The sequence below is a fragment of the Plecotus auritus genome (genome assembly GCF_963455305.1).
Source record: "Plecotus auritus genome assembly, chromosome: 6".
In the NCBI taxonomy this organism is placed as follows: domain Eukaryota; kingdom Metazoa; phylum Chordata; class Mammalia; order Chiroptera; family Vespertilionidae; genus Plecotus; species Plecotus auritus.
This window is the reverse complement of record NC_137773.1, coordinates 132081575-132109507: the sequence shown is the minus strand read 5'-3', so window position 1 is coordinate 132109507 and position 27933 is coordinate 132081575. Positions and strand designations below refer to the sequence as shown.

The 27933-nt window shown below is 38.1% G+C and overlaps 2 protein-coding genes across 2 annotated transcripts in view; both read right to left on the bottom strand.

Moving 5' to 3' along the window:
- Positions 1–27933, bottom strand: part of DNASE1L3 (deoxyribonuclease 1L3) — a 969732-nt gene that overhangs the window by 206930 nt on the left and 734869 nt on the right. The window lies entirely within an intron of this gene.
- The window catches only part of DNAH12 (dynein axonemal heavy chain 12), a gene marked incomplete at both ends in the record, with an annotated part of 228478 nt that overhangs the window by 32453 nt on the left and 168092 nt on the right, over positions 1–27933 (bottom strand). The window contains 11 exon segments of the mRNA XM_080674339.1: positions 511–683; positions 3940–4132; positions 7185–7377; positions 8117–8331; positions 13552–13697; positions 14525–14672; positions 16985–17226; positions 20782–20922; positions 21575–21664; positions 22816–22947; positions 27735–27911. Of these exon segments, the coding sequence (XP_080530465.1) occupies positions 511–683; positions 3940–4132; positions 7185–7377; positions 8117–8331; positions 13552–13697; positions 14525–14672; positions 16985–17226; positions 20782–20922; positions 21575–21664; positions 22816–22947; positions 27735–27911 (1850 nt within the window).

Here is a 27933-nt window from a genome sequence, read left to right as displayed (position 1 = left end):
TTAATTTATTTCAGAGAGGAAAGAAGAGAGAGAAACATCAATGTTGGGAGAGAATCATCGATTGGTTGCCTCCTGCACGCCCTCCACCACAGGGGAAGGAGTCCACAACCCGAGCATGTGCCCTGACTGGGAATTGAACCGAATTGAACCGTGACCTCCTGGTTCATAGGTCCATCTCAACCGCTGAGCCACGCCGGCCAGGCCCTACTGAATCTTTATTAGTGTGAGGATCTATGCTGGGGATAGAACTGCATGAGACAAAGAATTATAGCCAGGCCATATATTTAAGAGAAGAGAAAAACAGGACTAAAGCTAATCCTTCTATGTCTAAATCTTGTGAAACAAAACTAAAAATAGAAAAGCTTGCTCTTCCTTTCTTCCTTTCATTCACTTTTCCATATTTTTAAATGTTCCACATGAATATTACATATTACACAAGTAATAAAAAAGAATTGAAAGGATGGTGAAAATCCAACCTAGAGAGTATGAATGAAGCTAGAGAAAGTTTACCTGTCATGAATAGAGTTGATATAAAGGTTCACAAACCAGGTAAGAGAGTACTGGTACATAGGATCAATGTTAGCCAGGTCTGCAATGCTAAAGAATAATACTGATGAATGTTTAGCAATAGGTCTATATCCTTCTCGAGACTCTGCTATTTTGAGTTCTGTTTTTTCTGCAATCTAGAAGAGGAAAATAAAAAAAAAATGTGTTTTAATTATATTTCTCATGTGATGAAGTTTATAGTTTTAAAAATAGCCACTTAACTCAATGACAAAATTATAGAAGCATAGTTTACAAGAAAGGGTTTTATTATGCTAAACGCTAGAAAGGGAAAAAGGAAAGGGAAGGGAAGGGAAGGGAAGGGAAGGGAAGGGAAGGGAAGGGAAGGGAAGGGAAGGGAAGGGAAGGGAAGGGAAAGGAAGGGAAGGGAAGGGAAGGGAAGGGAAGGGAAGGGAAGGGAAGGAAGAACAATGGAGGGAGGGGAGAAGACCAGAGGTTTACAGATTAAAATTGTGATAACTCACCAACTATCACTGTCTTATTTGAGAAATACACAGCTGTCAATCTTTGCTTATTTTTTTGCCTGAATCTTACATGTGTCTACTACAGTCATTCACCCTCTTTAAATAAGTCAGAGATAGAGAAGGAGAGGGAGAAAGAGAGACAGAGAGCAAGTGTGCATGTTTAAGGTGCCAATACGTATGTGTACTAGAACCCAGCACAAAGTTTGGCAGGGTAGGTATTCAGAAATATTTGTTGGCTGATGGTTTTATACATTAAGAATACTTTTTGTCAACTAGCTTCTGATATGTATAACTTTTCTAGACTAATAGGGATGTAGATATTCAACTCCAAAAGAGAAAATTTTCTCCAAGATAACAGCTCTTCAACAGACAACTCAATCTGATAGGTTAATATTCTATAGGAAAAATGTGTAGAACACTTTTACAACCCACTTTCCCTCTTTGGAAATGCTAGCCACAGACTCTGCTCAATAAATATGCCTATGTAGTTATGTTTATATTGAACTAGAGGCCTGGTGCACAACATTCGTGCACTTGGTGGGGGGGGTCCCTCAGCCTGGCCTGGCCCTCTTACCGTCTGGGACCCCTTGGGGGATGTCTGCCTGCTGGCTTAGGCCTGCTCCCCAGGCAGACATCTCCCAGGGGTCCTTAGCGCTGCTGCGGAGGCAGGAGAGGCTCCCGCCACCACCACTGTGCTCGTCAGCCATGAGCCTGGCTTCTGGCTGAGAGGCGCGCCCCCTGTGGGAGCGTACTGACCACCAGGGGCAGCTCCTGCATTGACTGTCAGCCCCCTGGTGGTCAGTGCACATCATAGTGACCGGTCGTTCTTTCGGCTGTTAGGTTGATTTGCATATTAGCCTTTTATTATATAGGATGATCCCATTTGTAGCTGATTCAATCAGGTGGTATGAATAGAATAAGGCCCAAAATAAGTTAATCAATTTTCTCTCCAAATGTTTCACCCTTTAAGAGCCTCAGAAAATGAAGTCAGGTGGTACTGGGCATCAGTGCTAAAAGGTAATGGGACCAAAATGTAGGAGGAAACAGACACAAAAGTTTTACAGAAGAAATTGTTCTTCAAATGGAATAGAGAGAACAACACAATCTTAGAGAGAGGGGAAGAGACAGAGATCATAGAAACTCAGTGCTTTCCATTTATTCCTGAGGCTTGTACATACTTTGTATAATTGGGAAAATAAAATATCCTCTTGCATATTTTTAATTTGAGCTAATTTGAGTGGGTTTCTCTTTCTTGCAAACAAACTCTCCTTAAAATTACACAGTATTAACCACAATTAAAAGTAAGTTTTAAGCCTCAATTTTGACTATAAAAAAGTAAAACAAAGTTATCAACAATGGAAATTAATGACATTTTACATAAGAAAGCATAATCTTTGTATTCCCATTTAAACCTATGTTATTTAAAACTTATATTTTTTCATCCATCAGGGGACTCAGCCAGAAAGACATGATTTCTTAAATTTCTTTCTCTTTGTAACATAAAATACTGGAACCAATAAATACTTATATCTCCTTTCCTCTTTGAATCTTAATAAGAAATAAACTGATAAATTCTTCTTATCCTTTCTCCCCTTTGAACAGTGTATTGAGGAGATAGTAAGTTGGTTCTACTTTGATGGACAGGGAAGGAAGGGAGACATTATAGAATATCTCAGCCATGGTCCCCAGATTGGGAGCTGCCATAGGATATTACTTTAAGAGTATTCTTTTGGCTCTTCTAAAATAAAGATAAGCAAAAAAACAAAACCTCAAAAACAACAATACAGAAAAACAGTACATCTGAACTGAAAGTCATTACCATCACTGTTGCTCAAAACTAAACCCATCCCAAGGGAAAGTATGCCTAAGCCTTTTAAAAAGTCCTCCAGAGCAGGGGTGCATAGGGTGGGGAACAGCAGAAGGGTACTGAACAATTAGTGCAATTTCTATTTAGGTTTAAAATTTTTTTTAAATTATCCTAATATTAAGATATGCTTGATTCTATAAATCAATATTAGTTCTGTAAATCAATATTAGCCTATAGAAGTCATTCTGTAATATTTTATTGTGTGAACATGGGCTTCAACTACTGTTTCTGGACCCTAGTTTTCTTAACTATCAAATATAAAAAATAACCAACAGCTAAGGCCTCTCTACCTATAATACTGTAGAATTCTACTAAAAATATATATAATGTGAAATTACCATTTGGCTGTCATAGATAAAATTTGTAATAAATACTTTATTTGTTGTAGATTTCTTATCTTCCTTCCTTCACTTGCCACTCCCAACTCTCATACCTTTCTCCCCGATGAGCAAATGACAAGGCAATGGCAGAAAAGCATCCTTATTAGTTCCTAAAACCACTTAATGTCCAATTAACCAGCAATTACCTCCACACATCTTAAATTTCAACCAGGAACAGAGGCTAGCCAAATTCTCAAACTCAGTTTTTAGGTGACAGTCAGTTACATTTGAATGAAACAGACTAGCTTGCCTTACCTATGCAATAATAAAAATATATTATATTTTAGGTATTTTAACAGCTTTACATGTAATATTCATATATTAAAAACTTTAAGTGCTTTTCTCCAATTTAAAAATCTAAGGAATTCAAAAATAAGGCATTCAATATTTGAAAAAAGTACAGATTTATAAAATGTGTATATTCTGTCACGAATTTTTAAAACTTTCATTTTAAATTTATTTCTCTATGTAAGATACTATACAGGTCAGACCAGGTTTTGAATAATTCAACAGTAAGAAATACTCTTTGGGAGTTAAAAATTAGTTTCTGTTTTTGTATTTTTATGAATTCTTTTTCTTTTCAAGTAAGCCTAGTATAGCACTTTCTTAAGGCACCCGGAGCAAATTGTTAAGAATCAAAAGATTTCTAGGATTCTTTTTTCACCTGCTGTTTCTTTGTTATCTCATTGGACATCATTTTAGCAGAGTCTAAGACTTTAATTGCACTTTCATCTTCTAAAATGTTCCCTTCTGAAGATGATAATGTTTCCAAAATTTTTTTCTCTATATCTTTTAGCTGTTTCTTATTAGCTGCAGACTGAAGAATAAGAGCATTTCTTTCCTCTTCTAATTCTGGTCTAAAAGATAAAAACATGCAGTCTAAATTTGTAGTATTTTATCTAAATTCATATTTAAATATCAATATTATAGACACTTAAATAATTTTGTAGACATGTAACACAAACTAAGATGATTAGTCTCTTAATCCTAACCTAAAATTACTTCTATTCAAATAATAACTTGAGAAATTTAAGCAAAAAAGCGATAACATGTACTGTGGTAATTCTAAGAATATAGTAAGTTTATCCATACGGTGTAGCCAGTTATGTGAGAATAAGAACTGGAGAAGACCTAATGAACAAAAAAAATCCAGAGACACTGAAGCATGCAACAGACTGACATATTTCAGAGGGGAGGGGGAAGGGGGTATGAAGATATTAACCAATGAACTTATATGCATATATGCATAGCCCATGGGCAGACAATAGTGTGGGGAAGGCCTAGGGAGGGGACAGGAGCTGGGTGAAGAAAGTCAATGGGGGAGGGGGAAAGGGGAACATCTGTAATACTTTCAATAATAAAGATAAATTTTTAAAAAAGCAACTGGAGATGAAACTTCTTATTTATTCCTTGGCATCATCATATTCCATCTAATTTTCATTGTTTCTTCTATAATAGCAGATATAGAAAGGACGGCTTGTTGTACAACTGGCTCTGGGGTGGGGGCAGGGACAGGCTGGAGGGGGCTATGGGGGGAAAAGAGGAACATATGTATTACTTTCAACAATAAGGTTAAAAAAAGAGAGAGAGAGAAAATCAGAAGAGTAACCTGAAAAAAAAATTATCTCTTTGTCTTTAACCTTTGGCTTTTTAATTATGATGTGTTTTGGTGTGAGTCTCTTTGGGTTCCTCTTGTTTGGGACTCTCTGTGCTTCCTGGACTTATAAGTCTATTTCTTTCACCAGGTAGGGGAAGTTTTCTGTCATTATTTCTTCAAATAGGTTTTTAATATCTTGTTCTCTCTCCTCCATTATGTGAATGTTGGTGTGCTTGAAGTTGTCCCAGAGACTCCTTACACTATCTTCATATTTTTGGATTCTTTGTTCTTTTTGCTCTTCTGATTGAGTGTATTTTGTTTCCTCATATTCCAAATCATTGATTTGATTCTCAAAATCCTCTACTCTACTGTTGAATCCCTGTAAATTATTCTTTATTTCAATTAGTGTATGCTTAATTTCTGACTGGCCCTTTTTCATGTCTGACATTCTCACTAAGAACCTTGAAAGTCTCACTAAGTCCCTTGAAACTCTCATTAAGATCTATGATCATCCTTATAACCATTGTTTTTAACTCTGCAGCTAGTAGTTTGTTTGCTTCCATTTCATTTAGTACTTTTTCTGGTGATTTATTCTGTTCTTTCATGTGTGACATGTTTGTCTCTGCATTTTGCCTGCTTCTCTGTATTTGTTTCTATATATTAGGTAGAGCTGCTATGTCTCCAAGACTTGGTAGAGTAGCCTTGTGTAGTAGGTGTCCTATAGGGCCCGGTGGCTCAGCCTCCCAGTCACGAGGGCTGGGCACTCTAGGTGCATCCCTGTGTGGCCTGTGTGTACAGTCTTGTTGTAGTTGAGCTTTGATTGCTGTTGGAGTCACTGGGAGGAATTGACCTCCAGGCTGATTGGCTGCGAGGACCAGCTGTGTCGGTTCTTGGGCCTCTGATTGATATGTATGGGGCATGCTGATGCCAGATGCTGCTTGAGAGATTTCATGAAGGTCTGAAGCCTGAGCCAGGACAAGCCATTCATATGGAAAAGCTGCTGCCCACAGCTTGGGTGGGGCTGCAAACTGGATGGAGCAGGGTCTCATGGTGGAGTGGACAGTGTGAGCCAGGCTGATAGAAACTCAGATATGGCTGCCAGTCAGCTCTGCAACAGTGGAGGTCTCAGCATAGGAACAATGACCCCTCTGAGCACCTTTGTCTGGGAGAAAGCTGCCCCTGAGTTCTTGCTCTGATGCCAGACAATTCAGTTCCTCCCTGTATGTCCCTGGATCCCCGCAAGCTGTTGCCCCAGCACTGGATCTTAGAGGGAGCAAGTTCATGTAAGTTTGTGCACCAGCCCTTTAAAAGGAACTGCCTGGGTCTCCAGCAGACTCTGTGTCACCCATCCATAAACCCCACTGGTTTTTACAGCCCAAAGTTATAGGGACTTCTATTCCCAGCTCTGGTACCTTGGGCTGAGGGGTCTGGTGTGGGGCTGGGATGCTTTAAAACTCCTCCAGAAGGCCTCCACAGCCAAGATATCCCTCCTGATGAAAACAACGCCTCATGTGGGTGTAGGACCAGCCTGTTCCGTGCCTCTACCCCTCCTACCAATGTGCTTTCTTCCTTCCTTATGGACTTCCATTCAGCCATATTTCAAGTGGTTCTGATTGATGGTTGTTCTGTATTTAGTTGTAATATTGATGTGGTTGTGGCAGGTGACAAGTAGGCATTTAACTACACAGCCATCTTGGTTCTTCCCTCAGGAGGCAATTCTTTACCATTAGCCCCTCCACGTATATTTTTCTCATTTAAATAATAACATATGCTATTAATAAAAAATACATCAATTATGAAGAAAATAGTAATAATTACCCATAATTTTAGCATATGAGGTATGATCACAGTTAATACTCTGGTGTAATCTTTCTCAATCTTTCCTGCATTCATCATTAATTTTTGTTTTTACAAAATATTACCCATACTGTATATAGTTTAGCATTCTACTATTTGTTCTTATCCTAAGTATCTTCTTATTAATATCCTGTATATGTATTTGAACACATTTCTGATTTTATCCATAGCATTCCTAGGGTGAAATTTTTTGGCTCAAACAATCAGGTAGAAGTCAGAAATTATGGCATGTCACTTGAATCTTCTTACTACCTTTATTAAGAGCCCAATATAACATGGTTGACTTATAACTTGCTTGTTATAGATGGCTATTTTAAAGGATTATATAATTATTTAATTTATAATAACAAGATATAAAATTTGACAAGGTTTTGAAATAATCACATAACAAAAGTATTAATGGCCTACAAATATTTCTCTCTAGGCCATCTGGAAGCAGCTAAGAAAATACATACCTCTCCTTTGCGACAACAATACCTAATAACTGATCTTCAAGTCCTTCTGGAGTTATCATGAAATTGAGCAAAGACAGTTTTGTAGCTAGCTCTGGCATATAGTGTGGATTTCTCAGTTTTGTGGTGATATAAAACTTGAAATCAAAGGAATACTCAATAATGACTTCACCAAGCCTGATGCAATCAATGCCACCTGTATTTCAGAAAACAAATGAATAGTAAGTAAGCCAAAGTTGCATAGCCCCTCCCCCTATGTTAAGACCTTTCCCAGGTTACTAGTAATTTAAAGGAGAATACAGATGTGACAAAAGTCACAGACACAGAAGCAAGTAAACAGTTATACAGCAGGACTATTCATTCTGGGGTAGTATAAGACATTTTCTCTGGTCATAGAGCCTTCTAAATGAAGATTCCTTTTGATGTTACTTCCTCTCTCAATTTTCAGAATCCAGAGTACTGACCATTATACAACGAACAGAACCTCTATCAGTTTTCAATCATGATTCCAAAGTTATTTGTGTATGACTAAAGCTCTTAAAAGTACTAGAGTTTGGCAAAGATAAAATTTTTATAAGCATAAAAAATATGAGGTGGGCAATGTTTACTCACATGGTCCACATTAACCATTACTATTTCTAATAATGGACTTTGTGTGGTACACAGTCACACGATAAAGGAATTTCAGGCTGCCTTAAACTTTTTTATATTCTCTACTGAACAACAGTGTAGATAACAGTGATTAAGGCAAAGAAGGGAGGGCAAAGTTCATTCTTGATACTTGTTCCAAATTTCATTTCATACATAACAATGATACAGAAGTTTTGAGTTATTAACCTCATTATTAAATGTATGTGGTGGTTTTTCCTTCTTTAAAGATAAGCATCAAAGATAACAATCATCTTTCAGTTCAACTAATATTAATTGACTTCTACCTTGTTTAAAAGTTTGTCTAAGTAGTAAAGGCTCCAAAGATGGGTCCAGTTCTTCGCCAACATTTTCTAACAGAAGCGGAGTTCCAAACTGAATACAGTTTTCCAGTGTTCTCATATAGTCTGAATCTGATAGCTTAATAACACTAAGCTGATTTTCTTTCTCAGAGTTTTTGATCCACTTATTGGCTTGACCCTGGGGGTCAATCATTAAAGGCCTAGAATATAATAAGAAAAATTCTGAGGGGAATAAATATTCATATTTCTTTAAAATTATATAATTTAAATAATAAACATCACCATCAATATATAAAAGTAGAATGTGTTTCACAAATATTATCAGGATTAATCTTCACAAAAGTCCTGTGATAAAAGAGTGAAAAAGGAGTTTTAGTCTTATTTATTTTTGAAATGAAGAAATTCAGTCTCAGGGAGCACTTTGACCAAGGTTCCATGGATACAAAATTACTTCAATGTCAGAAGTAGGATCTTGTGAACCTGTAAGCTGTGCTCTTTCCAATATAACATATCATCTTCAAGGTAATTTTAATACATGACATCTGTTAAAATAATATGAAAAATAATTCTACTTATTTGATAAAAATGTAAAGTAAGAGATCTACTAGTCTATAATGGATTTCTTCAGGGTATCAGTAGAGTCATAAACTAAATTCCCAAGTTTAGTCCACTATATATTTGAGATCTATTTAGAAATTTTTTCTATGTAAGTATGATAAAGATTGTATTCAAGAACACATGATTCATGGTGTGCTTTCTTCTGCCTCAGTGATAATACTGTCCTAGGTTCCTTTTGTATTCAGTACAGTGCATTAAATTATCTTTAAAAAATATTAACACAGCCCTGGCCAGTTGGCTCAGTTGGTTGAGCTTCATCTCATGCACCAAAAGGTCACCAGTCAGATTCCCAATCAGGGCACATTCCCGGGATGAGGGCTTGATCCTCAGCAGGAGGCAGTCAATAACATTTCTCTCCCTCTCCCTTCTTCTCACTCTAAAATAAATTTTTTAAAAATAGCACAGAAAGGGGAGTTTTCATCCCACGTCAATTTGGCTTTCTCAGACAGTCTCTTTACATTTTAACAGCTTGTAGGGATAAAATCTTCTTCCTCTTTTTCTATAAATAAGCTCTTTAATCAACTACTCCCAGATATCTCTATTCTATTTTCTTTCCTTTCCAAAAGACAAAGCAACCCAACACAGCTGCCTGGTTGTTTTCTTCCTCAGCTTAGACTGTACTGAAATCCTATTGAAAGCACCAAAAGGTCCAGACACTAGTCAAAATTTACTTTTAATATCACAGCAAACAGAGGAAACAAGTTCTGAAACTGAGAAAGTTATTTTACATACAACTGCTTAAAAGTTGCCTAGTAATTATACTAAATGCATCAAGGTCCTATTTAAAGAGACTTTTTTCTTCCTTATACAGTATACTAGAGGCCCGATGCACGAAGATTTGTGCAAGAATGGGCCTTCCTTCCCCTGGCTGCTGGCACCGCCTTCTCTCCGGCCAGAGCCACCTTTCTGCCTTCCCACGCTGCCCAGAGGCCCGGACCGTCCCAGCCGCTCAGCACCTGTGTATGCAAATTAACCCACCATCTTTGTTGGGTTAATTTGCATACTCACTCCTGATTGGCTTGTGGACATCGCAAAGGTACGGTCAATTGGCATCTTTCTCTTTTATTAGATGCTTATTATTGGAAAAATACAGTATTTGTTCCTTTCATTGCAAAAAGTAACAATTTCTGTAAATTAACATTTCAATGCTAATCAATATTCTTATTAATGCTTAAATCAATGTTCTTAGAATTGCAAAAGAGATTATTTTTTATTTTAAAACAAATCCAATTCCCACTTACTATAACTTTATGTAAGTATCTATACTAATAAAAGGGTAATATGCTAATTAGGCCGGACATCTTCCGAACATCCTTCCAGACATCCTTCTGGACAAAGCCATGATGGTGGTGGCCGAGACAGAGGCAGTTAGGGGCGATCAGGCTGGCAGGGGAGAGCAGTTAGTGGTGATCAGGCTGGCAGGAAGGTGAGCGGTTAGGAGCCAGCGGTCCCTGATTGCAAGAGGGATGTCCGGCAGTTGGACATCCCCCAAGGGGTCCCAGATTGGAGAGGGTGCAGGCCCGGCTGAGAGACACCCGCCTGTGCACGAATTTCATGTACTGGGACTCTAGTTATAAATATAACTGGAAAATTGAGTTGTGTCCATCAGAGAGATAAGACCATGCCATGGTATTTGTAATCCAAGTGTACCTTATTGTAGGTATGATAATAATTCTCAACTACATTTGAAATCCTTGGACAGTCTGAAGAAAAAAACATTATCCATCTATTATGACAGAGGTAGTAATTTTTGGGAAAACAAAGCTTTACTGTTAAGTTAATAAACAACAGTAAAGCAGCATAGTATTTTCATCGTGGTTAAAAAGTAAGCAAGTCAGAATTTGAGATATAGACACTAAATGAAGTATTTGAAGATGATAATTATAAAAAAATAACATGTACTGAGCACTTATATTCAAGCACTTTCTCACAACATTCCTATGAGGAAAGAATTATTGTCTTCATTTACAGTTGGGGCACCTGAGGCACTGAGAGGTCAACTAAGTTACCAAAATCTAAAGATAGAAAGCAATAGAGAAAAATTTGAATCCAAATATCCTGACACCAGTGTCTACACTGCTCTTAACTATTGCAAAATATTGTAAACAGACAAACTTCTAGAAATTATGAGCAAGCAGAACAAGGACTGATTAACTATAAGCTATGGTTCTAGCAACCTGACTAGCAAAATAATCTAAAAATCCTCCAGCAACCTAGTTTAATTTATCCACTAGTAGATAAAATATGGAACTTTAAAAATAATTAGTTGACATGCAACTAAGAGATACATACACACATAATACAAACATCCAGAAAAACACAGGTGCCAGAAACAAAGACAAAAGAATTCCAGAACAGTAATTGTGTGAGCTGAAATGGTAGCAAGCCTTGGGAGTGTCAATTCTAATAACATACAGATGCCTTGAGTCATATGTAGCAAGAAGCTGGAACTGAGACCCCTGTATTAAGCTTAAACCCACAAAAGGTTAGTGAAATCATAGATAGAAAAAAAATCCCAACTCTATGCATAAGGAGACAAGAAGGAAGGGTTTTGATGTCTGTCTCATCTCCAGCTGGGAAAAAGTCCCCTGAGAATCTGTAATCATGGGTCTACATTTCATGCAGGTATAGGGTGGGAGTCTTGGGTAGAAAAATATCTTGGGCTAAAAACATTATACCTTTACCAACCTTTACCAGGAGAAGGGTGGGAAACTCCTGTTCAATACCATCAACAGGTAGAAGGCAGACTTAAGCAGTCATAGGAAGGAGGGGAAGAAAGGCTGAAAAAGTCGTAGCCTGCACAAGGGTCTTCCTAAGACTAACAACCAGAACAGAGTCCCACTCTGCCCCAAAACAACCTAACACAGAGTACATCCAGGAAGAGTAAAAATGTAGAGAGAGAGACCCCATCTGTGTCAGGGGCATTCAGGTGCTTGCCTTTTTTTTTTTTTTTTTTTTGCATCTTTGAATGTGATGAAAGGTAAGGATTTAATTTATTTTTTTAATAATGATAGCCATTTACATCAGCACTGTTTATTGAGTTACCTATCCTTCCTCACTGATTTGTTTCATTTTTAATACACTTTTATTGATTTCAGAAAGGAAGAGAGAGGGAGAGATAGAAATATCAATGATTAGAGAGAATCATTGATCATCTGCCTCCTGCATGCTCCACACTGGGGATCAACCCCACAACCTGACCAGGAATTGAACCGTGACCTCCTGGTTCATAGGCTGACACTCAACCACTGAGCCATACTGGCTGGGCCTTCCTCACTGATTTGTAATGCAACTTTAATGTATCTCATATTCCAAAAGAAAACTGAAATTTCCGTTATAGTTTTAATATGTTTTTATTGATTTTTAGAGAGAGAGGAAGAGGGATATAGCAATAGAAACATCGATGAGAGAGAAACATCATTGATTGGTTGCCTCTTGCACACCCCCTACTGGGGATAGAGCGGACAACCTGGGCATGTGCCCTGACAGGAATCAAACTGATGACTTCTTGGTTCCTGGGTCGATGCTCAACCGCTGAGCCACATCGGCAGAGCTTCATCTTTAAAGACAGTGAATGTGATATCCTCTTCCACTTTTTACTTAACATAGTGATTAAAAATAATGATTTGGAAGTTAAATTGCCTGGGTTAAAATTCGAACTCCACCATTCACTAGCTCAGTTATCTTACTAACTTTCAAATTACTAAATCACTCTGGGTCTCAAGTTCCTCATCTGTAAAATGGAAAAACACCTAACTCATAGGAATTTGTGAGAACATAGGGAACTTACAACAGTACCTCATGAATATAAGAGCTCAGTAGTACCTATCAGAGTATGTTTGAGATATGGTCCCATGAAAAGACTTAAAATTAGATGACAACATGACTGAATAAGCATTTATAGGAAACTATTTCTCAGATGAGAGTAATTTTCCAAAGTAATATAAATAAAAGAATAACAATAAAAAACCATTTGGGATATTCATATAATTATCACACTATTGATAGTAATTTTAAAAGGTATCCATGAAACTGCATAAATTATAGTATCTTGAAAATGGATAGAAATACCTAGTTAAAATAAATACACGGAATAGCCAAAAACTAGAAATAGCCCAGATGCCCATCAACAGGAGAATGCATAAACAGTGATGTATTCATACAAAGAAATACCACTCAGCAACAAAAAAGAGGAATATCATAGTGTGTAGAAGAAACCTTGCACAAAAGAGTATGTACAGTATGATTTGTTTATACGAAGTTCTGGAACAGTCAAAAGTAATCAATGGTGGAAAATAATCAGAATAATAATTTCCTATGGTAGGGTGAGGGTGGGGATTTACTGAGAAGGGACATAAGAGAACTTCCTGGGAGTCATGTTCTGTATTTTGACAGAGGTTTGGATTGGCATAAGTGTACACTTTTGCATACACTTTTTAAAGAACTTATGGAATGGTGTTCTTAAATTTTATGTATTACATGTAATGCTAATTTTACCTCAAAAGAAAAAAGCATACATGATATTGAACTTTAGTTAATGATATACATGGATGAAGTATTAGGGAAAGTACATCCATGTCTTCAATTTATGTTGAAACGCATAAAAAAGGATGATTTGACAAATGGATAGAGAGATGGATAAATATTTGATAAAACATCAAGAAAAATGAAATGTTAATTTAGGATCTAGGAGGTGGTAGCTATATGGGTACTTACTCTAAAATCTTTGCAACCTTTCTCTATGTTTGAAAACAACTTTCAAATAAAATTACTGAAAAATAAATATATTTTATGTTCCTTACCAACGCCTGGAGTTATTAACAATCACTCCATTATCTATGGAAAATGTATCTGTTGGTAACCCAGCAATATTCCAAGCTCTAATTTTTACTGGATCACCCAGGGTCTTACTCAGTGAGAACTCCTCTGAACATGGGAATTTTTTCTCCTATAAGAAATAAACAAATATTTTATATTTTCTTTCATCTTGTTGATCAAAATATTTTTAAAATTAAAATATTGATTTGTCATTATTTAATAACTCTAAGGAACAGAAAAAACACACCTGAATTCAAAGTTGGACTATCATGGGGATATAAAGCACAGCATAAGGAATACAGTCAGTAATCTATAATAATCTATAATAATAAAAGCATAATATGCAAATCAAGCGAACGGCTGAACAGTGGAATGACCGTCTAGACGTCCTTCTGGATGATCTTCCGGAAGAAGACGGGGCTGCAGCTGTGGGATCGAGGCAGCCACCGTGGCTGTGAGGGAGGGATCGAGGCAGCCACTGCAGCTGCAAGGGAGGGATTGAGGCAGCTGCCGCAGCTGCAAGGGATTGAGGCACAGCTGCAAAGGCCTACTCTTGCACAAATTTCGTGCATCGGGCCTCTAGTATAGTAATAACCATGTATAGTGTCAAGGGGGTACTAGACTTATTGCAGGGATCACCTATAAGTTATATAAGTATCTAACCACTATGCTGTACACTTGAAACTGTTGTAATATTGAATATCAACTGTAATTGAACAATTTTAAAAATTGTAAAGAGAAAGTAAAAAATAAAATATATTAGAAAAAGAAAAAAAAAGAGAAAGTTATACTATGGAAGTACTTTACTGATTCAACAAGAAGGAAAAAAAGACTTTATATTTTCAGTTATTTTTTCACTTCTCTGTCCTTATGTTCATCTTCCCCCCCCCCCCCCAAATATCCCAACTTATGCTTTGAATGATCTAAAAAGACACTTAAGAAATATAAAATCATTACCTTGCACAACATGCTCCAATTTTCTGTACATGTTTGTCGAAAGCCAGAAGTAAAAGCACCAAGGTAGGCTATTACTCCTGCTGATACCAAGACATCACCAGTCAAATTTTCATATACTATCTGGAGGTCATCTGCAGCTTGAGACCATCTGTGAGATAAACCAAAGGTAAAATAGCCTCACCATAGAGAATGATGGAAGACAGTAATTGAAAGGGCAAGGAGCTTCTAGCCCAGATTCTATAACAAAAAGCCATGAAATGTTGGACACTTGCTTACCTATAAAATGAGGAGATTAGATCCCTTCTAGCTCTAGCATGCTCTAACACATATCTATGTTAAACAAATGACAATCCACCTTTCACTATCAGAATATTAGGTGCTGTTGTTATTGTTTTCAGAATTTGGCCCTTCAGAATAAGCAAAAACAAACTCTCCCGCCTCCAGCATTTTGTCTAATCATTTTCTTCAGGATGATTTAGTTTAATTGTTACAGGATAGGAGAGGTCTTCTCTTCTCTGGTTGCTAGTATGGTTGGATTTCTTGTAATATTCCAAGAAAAAAATTTTCTAAGATTCTTACGGGAGAACAAATGATTTTTATTTGGGTGGAATTAAATCCTTGAGTTTCCAAAGTCCCATTTCCCTTAGTCCAGTCATAGAAGAAGTGTAGCTGGGGACAGTATCTAGAGTTTCCTTTCCACACTGGAGCAGAATCAAGTCCAGCATCAGGCTAGCTTAGCTTGTGTTTCCCCACTGCAGTCCATTGGTCCATTATGTATGGGGTCCACATGGCTGTGGACCATAAGGCGGATACAAGGAAGCAGGAGCAAAAGGAAGCACAAGCCAAGAGTAAAGTGCAACAAGAGAGAGAATTCCTTTGTTTAGGGGATTATGTATTCCCAAATTTTTGTGGGCTTGCAGTGATGACGCCCATTCTGACCAACTTTCTTTGTCCCTAGGTTTTACTGACAGGCACCTCCCCTAGTCCCTGGTCACTCCAACTTTAGTGGGCATGTGTCTATCTTCCTTTGGTTCTGTCCCCTTCCACCAGTGCTTTGCAGGGAACATACTGGTGGTTCCCTGGGGAGTGCAAAGTTGCAGCTTCCTGGTGAAGCTGCCTAAATGACATGCCCATAATGTCCGGCTTTCCCCTTTGCTCCTTTCCTATTATTAACAAATAGCTAATTACAATAGTATCATAGTGGTTTCAGTATTTATTGTTTCAGTATTTTTTGTTAGTCTGCAATTCATTACCCAAAATTATATTTAAGTTGTATAGAAGCTGATATACTATTGCTAGGGATAATATTTTTCCATTTAATGAAAACTTTGTGATGAAAGTATATTCCAAAACCATCAAATCTGCACAACAAACTCAAAGGCATATTACTTCATCATGCTATTCATTCAACAAATATAATCAACTAGAGGCCCGGTGCATGAAAATTCATGCACTGGAGGCGGGTCCCTCAGCCAGGCCTGTCCCCTCTCACAGTCCAGGAGCCCTAAGGGGTGAGAGGCGACTCGGTAATTGGGGAAGGCAACACCCCCATCACACCTCTGCTGCTGCCACTGCTGGCAGCGCAAGCCTTGGCTGGCCCTGGGCGGCTAGGGGGCTAAGGGGACTGGGGGACTCTGAAGGCAGGTGCACTGGTGGGGCTGAGGGGACTGGGTGCCACCATCTTTGAGGGCATGGCAGTCAATTAGCATATTCCCTCCTAATTGGCTGTGGGCGCCACCATCTTTGCAACGGCATGAGGGTCAAATAGCATATTCCCTCTTTATTAGATAGGATAAGTGAGGTAGCTGGCTGGCCAGTACAAATAAATAATTAGAATAAAACTAATTGGCATGGTTAGATCAAGCCAGTTATATCTTCTTTGAAATAAATTTCAACAGAGTGAGCCATATATCCATTACTCCCCACCCCCAACATTTTATCAGGAAAAATTTTGAACATATATATCAAACTAGAAAGACCTGTACAGTGATTACCCACCTACTCACCATTTAGATTAAAAATTACCATTTCCTGCCCTGGCCAGTATGGCTCAGTTGGTTGGAGCATCACCCCATACACCAAAAGGTGGTAGATTTGATTCCTGTTAGGGCACATACCTAGGGTGTGGGTTCAATCCACACTCAGGGCATGTGTGGAATGCAACAAATCAATGTTTCTCTCTCACATAGATGATTCTCTCTTTCTCCTTTCCTCTCTCTAAAATCAATAAAAATAATCACTTCCCTTATTTGTTTCTCTTTTTAAACATTTGAAAGCAAGTTGCAAACAACGTCTTTTGACATTGATATTCTGTTTGGAGAACCTTGGCCAGGTGCCTTGTAGAATGTCCCACATTTTCAACCAGCCATTTTAAAATCAATGATCATAATAAATAGCCAAATAAAGTCACATATTCAAGCCTGATATTTTTATATGTTGCTAAAATAAGCAGAATATGACCTTGATTTTTCTCCACCCAGTCCTCCAATTAGTTTTGAGGCTCTTTCAAGTTTCTTAGCACACAGTTCCACCTGATCTTCTAAACGAGCCTTTTCCTCAGTTTTTTCAAAAAATATATTTTGTAAGGTTTCCAAATGATGTTCAACTTCTGCCAATTCTGCTCTCTTCTGATTCAAAATTTCCATGATCTCAGCTAAGGACTTCTGAGCTTCTGTTAAACGGGCTTTCTTAGGAGCCACTACCTGTTTGGGAACAATATATGCAGCTGTGATGTATACTCTGTAAAACTTACATTTATATAATTATTTACTAGAGGCCTGGTGCACAAAATTCATGCACGGGGGGGGGGGGGGGGGTTATTGTCCCTCAGCCCAGCCTGAACTCTCTCCAATCTGGGACCCCTTGAGGGGATGTCCGACTGCCCGTTTAGGCCCGATCCCATACGGGCAGTCGGACATCCCTCTCACAATCCAGGACTGCTGGCTCCCAACTGCTCACCTGCTTGCCTTCCTGATTGCCCCTAACCACTTCTGCCTGCCAGCCTGATTGATGCCTAACTGCTCCCCTGCCAGCCTGTTTGCCCCTAAATGTCTTCCCCTGCAGGCCTGGTCACCCTTAGCTGCCCTCCCTGCAGGCCTGGTCACCCCTAACTTCCCTCCCCAGCAGGCTTGATCGCCCCCAACTGCCCTCCCTTGCAAGCCTGGTTCCTCCCAACTGCCCTCCCCTGCTGGCCATCTTGTGGTGGCCATCTTGTGTCCACATGGGGGCAGCCATCTTGTGTGTTGGAGTGATGGTCAATCTGCATATTACTCTTTTATTAGATAGGATAGAGGCCTGGTGCATGGGTGGGGGCCAGCTGGTTTGCCCTGAAGGGTGTCCCGGATCAGGGTGGGGGTTCCCTTGGGGTGTGGGGCGGCCTGGGCGAGGGGCCTGTGGTGGTTTGCAGGCTGGCCACGCCCCCCGGCGACCCAAGCAGAGGCCCTGGGATCTGGGATTTATTTATCTTCTACAATTGAAACTTTGTAGCCTGAAGCGGAGCCAAGCCTTCTGCTCATTCCGTGGCGGCAGCCATTTCTGTTGGGATTTATGTATCTTCTAAAATTGAAACTTTGTAGCCTTAAGTGGAAGCCAAAGCAGGCCAGTGCTGCAGAAGCTTGGCTTCCTCCATCGCCGTGGGCAACCCTAGCCTTCTGCTCTCTCCAGCTTCGCAGCTGCTGCCATTTCTGTTGGGTTTTATTTATCTTCTATAATTGAAACTTTGTAGCATTGACTGGAGGCCTGGGCCAGCAAGGGCAGGAAGAAAGATTGGCTTCCTCCATTGCCAAGGAAACCCAAGCCTCCCTCTTGTTCTCTGTTGCTGCAGCCATCTTGGTTGGGTTAATTTGCATATTCCCTCCTGATTGGCTGGTGGGTGTGGCTGGTGGGTGTGGCTTGTGGGTGTAGCAGAGGTATGGGTAATTTGCATATTACTCTTTTATTAGATAGGATAGATATTATGAATTTAAAACATGTATTATTATACATTCACTTGTTACTTATAATAAAAAACTTACATAAAATAAACATTTTGCCTTAAATCTTACATCTTTTTATACACAAATAAATTAAAATATCATTATATATTCTGTAAAATATATAAATCATTCTGAACTAGTACACTGTCATATTTAAAACAGATAAATTATTCTGAACTAACAAAATGTCACAATATGTAGCAAAAAAATAACAACAATATATACCAAAATGTCTCTAAGTAAGTTGCTATTGAACAGTTGCCAAAAACAGAGAAAAATATGTAATAGAATTATAAATGTTTAAAATACATGAATATGTTTTTTGTTGTTGGTGGTTTTCATTTTTGCATTTCCAAGTCTGTGATTTTCTCAGTCAGGCAAGACCTTGATGTTCAATTTCACTACCAAAACTAAATTTTCCTCCACAAATCTTGAAAAGCCACATTTTTGTTGAGAGAAAAAGTTCTAATTTTATTATGCTCATTAGTATATCAAGAAAGGGGTTTGCCAAGCAAAATAGAAACAGACTCATAGAAACAGAAAACAGAGAACAGAGGGGAGGAGGGTCAGGAAACTAGGTGAAAAGGTAAAGGGTTTTAGCAGTACAAATTGATGGTTGCAAAGCAGCCACAGAGATGTGGATTGCAGCATGGAGAATATATTCAGTAATGTTGAGATAACGGGGTATGGGGCCAGCTGGGTGCTTAGGGCAGCCGGGGACCACTCTGAGGAAAGCACAGTTTTCCAACCACTTTGTTATACATCTGAAACTGGTGCATAATGAATGTAAACTGTGGTTGGAAAAAAGGAAAAAAGAATAGGGTTTGCAACTTAATCTTTGAGTGTACTATAAGCTATTGTTAGGAAGAATTTAGATGACCAAAGAGAGTATGTATATTTGAAAGAAGAGACACATAAGCCTTCTGCCATAAATAAATATGAAGGCAAAGAGGAAAAAGGGAGGCAAGTTAGCAGACACTGAATGTCCCACTATCTCTTCTATTGGCTGAAATCTTGAAGGGGGACATGTTAAATAAATAGATAGAAAGCAGGAAAATCTGCTTTCTACTTTTGACTTTGGAGACCTTACTGGATACCTCCCTTTAACATTGAATTAAAATGGTAGTGTGAAGGTGTAGACTGGGAAGTCAGGAAAGAACCTGAATACTTTGGCTTCTCTGCTTAATGGAAAGGATCCAGAAGATTCTACATGTCTTGTGGGTTAAGAGCTTGCAGATCTGGTATGAGACTACTGTGGGGAGGGACTCAATGGAAGAGCATCCCAGATAAAATTAATTTTATTTCTTTAACAGGTATATACAGGTCTACTCCTCTGAAACTAACATTATTAGGAGTACCTACCCAATTGTTACAGCCTGATCATTCATTCTATACTCTGAGTTTGTTCTAAACACATGCTACCATGTATTTTTACCTGCCTTTTTATTTATATTTCCTGTTTCCCTGGGTAGAACTCTGCAAGCTGCAGTGTTTTCCTGGTCCTCTGCTAGCCAAATTTACAAAATGCTCTTAAAACCATTCTCTGCTCTCCCAGGAAGTTGGCCCCAGGGGCTACTCCATAACAGGTTTCCTATCAATGCATGCCATTGCTTTAGGGCAGTGGTCGGTGGCTCTCGAGCCACATACGGCTCTTTGGCCCCTTGAGTGTTCTAACTCCACTTCTTCAAAATAGACTCACCCAGGCAGAAAACCGACTTCTGCGCATGGGCCACGAAGTTTCAATCACACTATACGTGCATGCCCGCACGTGGTATTTTGTGGAAGAGCCACACTCAAGGGGCCAAAGAGCTGCATGTGGCTCGCGAGCCGCGGTTTGCCGACCACTGCTTTAGGGGATCTTCCATGCTCTGCCTCTCAACCCTACTTGGATCTTCTTACTTTTAACGCTTAGAATTAATTTTTTAATCTGTCACTTTGCCCTTGAAGTTTTGGATTTTTCTTTGTTTATGCCCATCCCTCATCAAACTCCAATTCTCTTTTGGCCCAGGTCCCAGTGGGTACAGGTCAGTCTGGCCAATTTCAGTGGTCATCCCTGCTCCCACAGCACCAGCACTCACACAGCCTCATCCAGGATATGTCACATGAAAGTATTCTCTTCAGCTACTAGATACTTGATGTCTGATGTTTATGCTTTAGCAGAACAATTCTTTCTGGTAGCACTTTTAGAAAAGTCTTAACTAGCAAATGCATATTTGCATTAAATGCATATTTAATTTCTGGAAATATTTCAATAGAAAATGGATATATTGATCCTCAAAATACCTTTGCAACTCTGTCATATACTTCCATAGCCATGATCCATTTACACAGACCCTCAGCTGCAGAAGAAGCCTTAGCAATCTTAGGGGGGTCAAATTCAGGGTTTGTTAAATAGTCACCACGAATCTTCTGCATAACATTCACCTACAAAACAAAGATTTAGATCTTCAAGTTTCACATATATCGCACAATCATAAGGTGAAAAATAATCAAACATAGTAAAAAATTTTTGTATAAAAAAGTTATGTTGTCTTTAAAAACCAATCAGTACTTTGAAATAATTTTAAAATAAGCATATTATAGCTAAAATATAAGTCATTTTTGAGAAAAATATCCAAACTTGTTATAGATATTAAGGGAAAATATTTCTTCTGAAAAAATTAAGACTTTTGTGCAGTAAGAAAACATGAAGACAAGAAGAAAGGACAATTAAACATTAATAAATAAACAAGGGTGCAGATGGAAAAGAATGCTTTATACTTTATCTCATATAAATTTGTGTATCTGATTAATAAACTATTATAAGAAGACACTTAAAAGAACTTTTTCATGTCAATATTACACTAAAACAGTAAATTATTAAGTGACTTTCAGTGGTTGGAAACAAGAGAGGGTCTATGCATTATGAGAATTCATAGAATAGTAACAAATAGAATGTCCCTTTATTTATTATTTTAATCAAAAATGGAATATCTCCTTATGTTTTATATAGTATCACATAATATTAAAGATCTTATACATCTCAGCAAAGTTACATTTAGTAAAAAAAAAAAAAAAAAAAATCAATGAAACTCACTGGAATGTTGTCCTTGTCATATTCTTTCAAATCTCTTAAGAAATTCATATCTCCCAGAAGTTTTTTGCTAGGTGCCCAGTAATCGAATATCTATAAATAAAATTTTGCAAACTTATTAAATATGTAATTAAAGATGCTTGCTATAAGACTTTTCTTCTTGAAGTTTAAGATATATTTTCCAGAAAAACTATATACTGTAAAAATATTAACTCTTGTCTTCTTGGAAATAAAAGACTCCTCTCCCTAAGATTATGTTATATATATCAAATGTTTAGAATATGAACATACATAATAATCTCTATTATTGAGATTTTACATTAAATTTATTATAAAAATTAAACATTGAAAGAGAAATGATATGTGTGATTGTATGTACATGAAAATAACTTGGTAAGGTAAGAGCCTATTTATTTTCTTTAATATCTCAAAGAAGGATAGAATGACAAAAAAAAAAAATCTCAACTCTCTAAGTCAGGGATTCTAACCTAAGTATAAAAACCTAAAAAGAAAATAAGTCTATAAATTTACTTTAGGATGGATGCTATGCCTTCCCTTTTTAAGGGATATAGCCTTGAATAATAAATGATCTATTACAGCTAACTTGTATTGTGAGCTTACTGTTTGTGAAGCTTTATATATAAGGCTTTATATGTATTAACTAATCTAATTCTCATATTAATTTTATGAGGCAAGTATTATGATAACCCTCTTTTTTTCCTTTTCTTTATTTATTTTTTGATAACCCTCTTTTTATAGTTTCACAGAGATTAAGCATTTTGTTGAAGGTCACATTACTAATGGGATTGGGATTCCTGAAGACAGGCATTCTGGCTCCAGAGCACATGCTTTTAACAACCTCACTAGCCTGTAACACAGCAGAATTTTGAATGCTCAGAAACAACCCCAATGTGGTTATATATCAGATTTTTGAGAATCCTCGCTGGAAAAGCACAGGAATCCCAGTGCTCATTCAATCCCAACCCCATGAGATTAGAGAACCCTGCATAGGCAGGAAAGGAGATGGAATAACTGGATCCACATTTTTCTGATGCTATACTACCTTAGCTTTGCTCTGGAATAAATATAGATAGTGTTTTCCATAATTGATTCTGAATCCATTCAATCTGAAAGACAATGTTTTTTCCCTGGACTAGGTACTGTTGACATTTAATTTGACAGTAGTTGCTATAAAGTATTCTGTACATTCATGCACATGATTTAAATCTGTTTCTAGTTATTACCTTTCCTCCAGTTCCTGAAGGATCTGTTATTTTTTCTGGTTTTATATCTTTCATGACACAAATAGCAGCCATAACTAGCTTAACACCAGATGGAGGATTCTTCATTGATTTCACAATTGTAATGTCAGCTGGCTAAATCAAAAGAAAACAGGATATTTTCAGAATAGTTTATTTCTAAATAATAAGCTTTTAAAGTAAAGCATCAATTTTCATTTGAAATTGTAATTGTTTTTTCCTTTGCATCACTATAATAAACAATAGAGAATTTAGCACAGATTAACAGCAATGGTTCTCAAACATCTGGAAGATCATAGATCCTTATGAGAATATTATAACAGCTATAAACCCTCCAGAAAATATATTTTTGCACATAAACACAAAATTTGTATGTAATCACACACCAAGCCTATACATGGAAGCCAGGTTAAGAACCCTAATTCAGACAAAGACCTTCCTTCTCCTGGCTGCCAGCACCGGCGTCCCTCTGGCACCTGGGGCCCAGGCTTCCCTTGCAGCCCTGGCTTCGTAAGGAAGGTCGTCTGGTCTAATTAGCATATTACACTTTTATTATTATAGGTACTAGAGGCCTGGTGCACGAATTTGTGCACTAGTGGGGTCCCTCAGCCTGGCCTGCGGGATTGGGCCAAAACTGGCTTTCCAACATCCCCTGAGGGGTCCCAGATTGCAAGAGGGCACAGGCCAGGCCAAGGGACCCCACCACTGCACAATCAGGGCTGGGGAGGGACACGGGAGATTGGCCATCCGGGGAGGGACTGAAGGAGGGCTCCAGGGCGTGTCCGGCCCATCTCGCTCAGTCCCAATTGGCCAGACCCCAGCAGCAAGCTAACCTACCAGTTGGAGTGTCTACCCCCTGATGGTCAGTGCACATCATGGTGACTGGTTAACTGGTCAACTGTCTGCCCTCTGGTGGTCAGTGCATGTCATAGCAACTGGTCGACTGGTTGACTATCTGCCCCCTGGTGGTCAGTGCACATCATAGCGAGCGGTTGAGCAGCCTTAACATATCATTAGCATATTATGCTTTGATTGGTTGAACAGATGATCGAACGACTGGACACTTAGCATATTAGGCTTTTATTATATAGGATTAGTTTTAACTCCCTCCCCAAAAAATGTAAGAAGAGGTAGGTCCCAATTCCAAACTTATTTTTTAAAAAATCATATATTGTTATGACAGACACAATAGATTCACTTACTTAATATCCACTCCAATATCCTCTGACCTCTCTTGCAATTGCTAGAAAGCTAACAACTATATATTTTAGTTTCCCATGCAGCTAGATTTGTGAGAGGTCATTTGGTTCCACCATCAGATCACTTGAATGATAAAAGAACTCACAATGAATAAGTGGGAAGATGGGCAGAGTGTGAGACATCTATTTTGCCCACATGGATTATAGTTGAGATGGTATAGCTCTGTAGGAAGGCTCTGCAAGCTTCTGACTCAGAGAGTCCTCTGGTAGACTATTTTTGCAATTTGGCTTTGAATCATTCCTGACAGCTCAGCCTATGATCTGTTTCTTCAGCTCTTCCAACAATTCTGTAATCCATTTGTAAAATTCCCAAAAAAGTACTACCTGCTTATACTAGAGTCAATTCTCTTCTCTGCAACTGAACCCTAAGTCATATCAAATACAGTATTTGACACCAACAATGGTAAAAGCAACAGACTCATAATGAAATAGCTGGAGGGGTTTGAAGACATTAAGAATCCTGTGAGTTTCAGAGAATGGAGTACTGAATGTCCATGATACACAGTGATAAAATAGTTACTTAGATTAATGCTCATGATCATCTACAATGGAGTGCTTATTAAAAACAAGGCTTTGTCAGAATGATTGACTGCTGTGATAAACGTCTAAGCAGAAAATGAAGAAAGACCACTGGGTAGAATGTGGCCTTTAAATGTGCCAAAGAGCAGACAGGAAGAAAATAATAAGCTCAGGGTTTTTAATTCCTGACTCACAGCACAGTGAGAGCACTAGGGCATTTCTATAAATGCCCTGAAATAATCTCATGTCTTGCCTGGCTGGCACAGCTCAGTGGTGAGCATCGACCTATGAACCAGGAGGTCGCAGTTCGATTCCTAGTCGAGGCACATGCCTGGGTTGCAGGCTTGATCCCCAGTGTGGGGCGTGCAGGAGGCAGCTGATCAATGGTTCTCTCTCATCATTAATGTTTCTATCTCTCTCTCCCTTCCTCTCTTAAGTCAATAAAAATAAATCATAATAATCTCATATCTTAAAACTACAAGGCTGATATTAACTGAAAATCAGATAGAATTTGATCCTCTGAGATGCTGAATTACCCACAGGTTGAACTCATCATCTTGTCAGGTCTCTTACATAAAACTTAGGGCACTGATTAGAAAAGAAGGCAAGTAAGTAAATTTAGTTTTTACTCACTACATTATTCTTTGTATTAATTTGCTATGGATATTGAAAACATTTTTTATAAATTGGTAGTGGCTTATGGGTTGTGGTCAGGCCAATTAGGTCTAGATTTTCTCACTAATTCACTTAACAAATACTTAGAGCCCTAGCCAGTGTGGTTGAGTGGTTAGAGTGTCATCCCACACCAGAGGGTTGCGGGTTCAATTCCCAGTCAAGGGCATGTACCTGGGTTGCAGGTTCGATGCCCAGCCTTTAGTATTTCTTTAATATAAGCAAAGCAAAAATGGAGACACTTTTACCATAAATCCTTTAATTATTCTTTCCTATTGATTACAACGGTTAAATGAATAAACAGCCTGTTTTTAAAAATTTTGCAATGTCTAAGTTATAACTTGCAGAATTGCTTTTTTCTTTTTTTTTTTAATTGGATACAAGCATTTTCTGGCTTTGGGCCAACAGAAGCATAAGTTGTTGGTGTGTGTTTTTTTGTTGTTGTTGTTTTTTAGTAGTAATTTATCTTTTTAAAATTTTTTTATTGATTTCAGAGAGGAAGGGAGAGGGAGAGATAGAAATATCAATGATGAGAGAGAAACATTGATCTGCTGCCTCCTGCATGTCACCTACTGGGGATCGAGCCTGCAACCCGGGCATGTGTCCTTGACTGGAATCGAACCTGGGACCTTTTAGTCCACAGGCTGACACTCTATCCACTGAGCCAAACCAGCTAGGGCTAGTAGTAAGTTAAATAGATTTTTGTATTAGATCTGAAAATGTTGCCTTTTTAATTGAAAACTTATCAAAATTTAAATTTTATGTATGCCATGACAGTGACATACAGTGGGTTTTGATACATATGATACATGGAATATCGCATTGTGGTAAGGATTTGTCATAACAATAGATTGTTGTGTGCTGTTTAAATAATAACCAACATATTAAACCAAAGTGTTGCCACACGTTAGTAACATTTTATGTAAGTTATTTAGAAGTTGCATTCTTTTCTTCATTGGACATATTTTTATGATGTCATGAGAAGAAAACAAAGCTATAATAAATTGTCTTTTAAGAAAATTTAAAGTAACTTGGTCTCCAAGGAGATATTTAATATATTGAGAGAATTCAGCAGCCAAGTGTTATTATAGCACCATTGTGATAGCTCTCTGTGTTTTGTTATGAGTTTCTGTTAATCAACAATCTGTTTTTATAGCATAGTTTCTTCCAAGTTATGTTGTTAGAATATTCCACTTCTGGGATCATGGCTTTTTCTCTGAGACTATTGCATCTTTTTAATTCTTCCATAAAATATTTTTTTTAATTAGAAAAAAAAAAGAAGGCAAAGAGTGGTCTGAATATACTGAACCACTATACTACACTGGGCCTCCCTAGTCAACATAAGCTATCTTTCCTGCTTCCTTTGATGAGGTTGTTCTGGTCTTGCCTAAAGTCTTATATAACTCTGGCCAGATAGTTCAGTTAGTTAGAGCATCACACACCAAGGTTGTGGGTTTGATCCCCAGTTAAGGTAGTAGGTTTAATCCCCAGTTAGGGCACATACATGAATCAACCAGTGAATACATAAATAAATGGAACAAACTGACCTCTCTCTCCCGCTCTCTCTCATCACTAAGAGAAAAAAAAAGATACTATATGAAGTCATATACAACCCACATTTGTATTGGAGATCTTTAAGTTCTTCTGTACATGCATGTTCAGGAGGCTGCAGAAGGGTAGCTCCACACTATCTATATATATATAAAAGCCTAAGTAACCATTCTATTGTTCGACTGGTCGACCAGTCACTATGACATGCACTGACCACCAGGGGGAAGACACTCAATGCACAAGATTGGGCTCCCTCCTGTCTGGATTGAGCCTTCAGGGATCGGGCCGAAACTGGCTATCTGACATCCCCTGAGGGGTCCTGGATTGCAAGAGGGCACAGGTAAGGCTGAGGGACCCCACCAGTGCATGAATCTGTGCACCGGGCCTCTAGTTCAATATATGCCTTCTGGTCCATGTACAGAACTACTTTGGCCTCTTGGAGTTTGTTTGTTCCATTTTCATTGGAATATCCTGAATGAAAATTATAAATAATATATGAAAAGCAAAAAATAATATAATATATCAAAGAGGAGCTGTTAAGAGTTAAGTTCCAGCCCTGGCTGGGTGGCTCAGTTGGTTGGAATGTCATCCCATACATCAAAAAGGTAGTGGGTTTGATTCCTGGTCAGGCCTCGTATGGGAGGGAACTGAGATGTTTCCCTCTCATATCTCTCTGTTTCTCTCTCTGTTTCTCTCTCTCTCCCACTTCCTCAATCTCTTTTTTAAAAAATCAGTAAAAACATATCCTCAGGTAAGGACTTAAAAAAAGAGTCAAATTCAATTTGACTGGACAAAAACAATATAGTATCATTCACTGAAATAAAACTACTCATAATTAACCAAGTATCTGCACACAATTTTACTTTATTGATGAAACACAAGGTAACTAATGCCAAAGCTTGCCTTTAGTGTATCCAGTGCGGAAAGAGCTGCTTCCAAGGCTGGAATTGCCTCAGCTAAGTCACTTTCACACTCATTTTTCAGAAGTTGGGCTTCTTCAGCCTTTCCACTGGCTATCTCTTCATCTAATTTCACAAACTTTCGTTTTGCTTCTACTTGTGCAGACTCTATCTCAATAACCTAAAGAAAAAAATAAAGACAA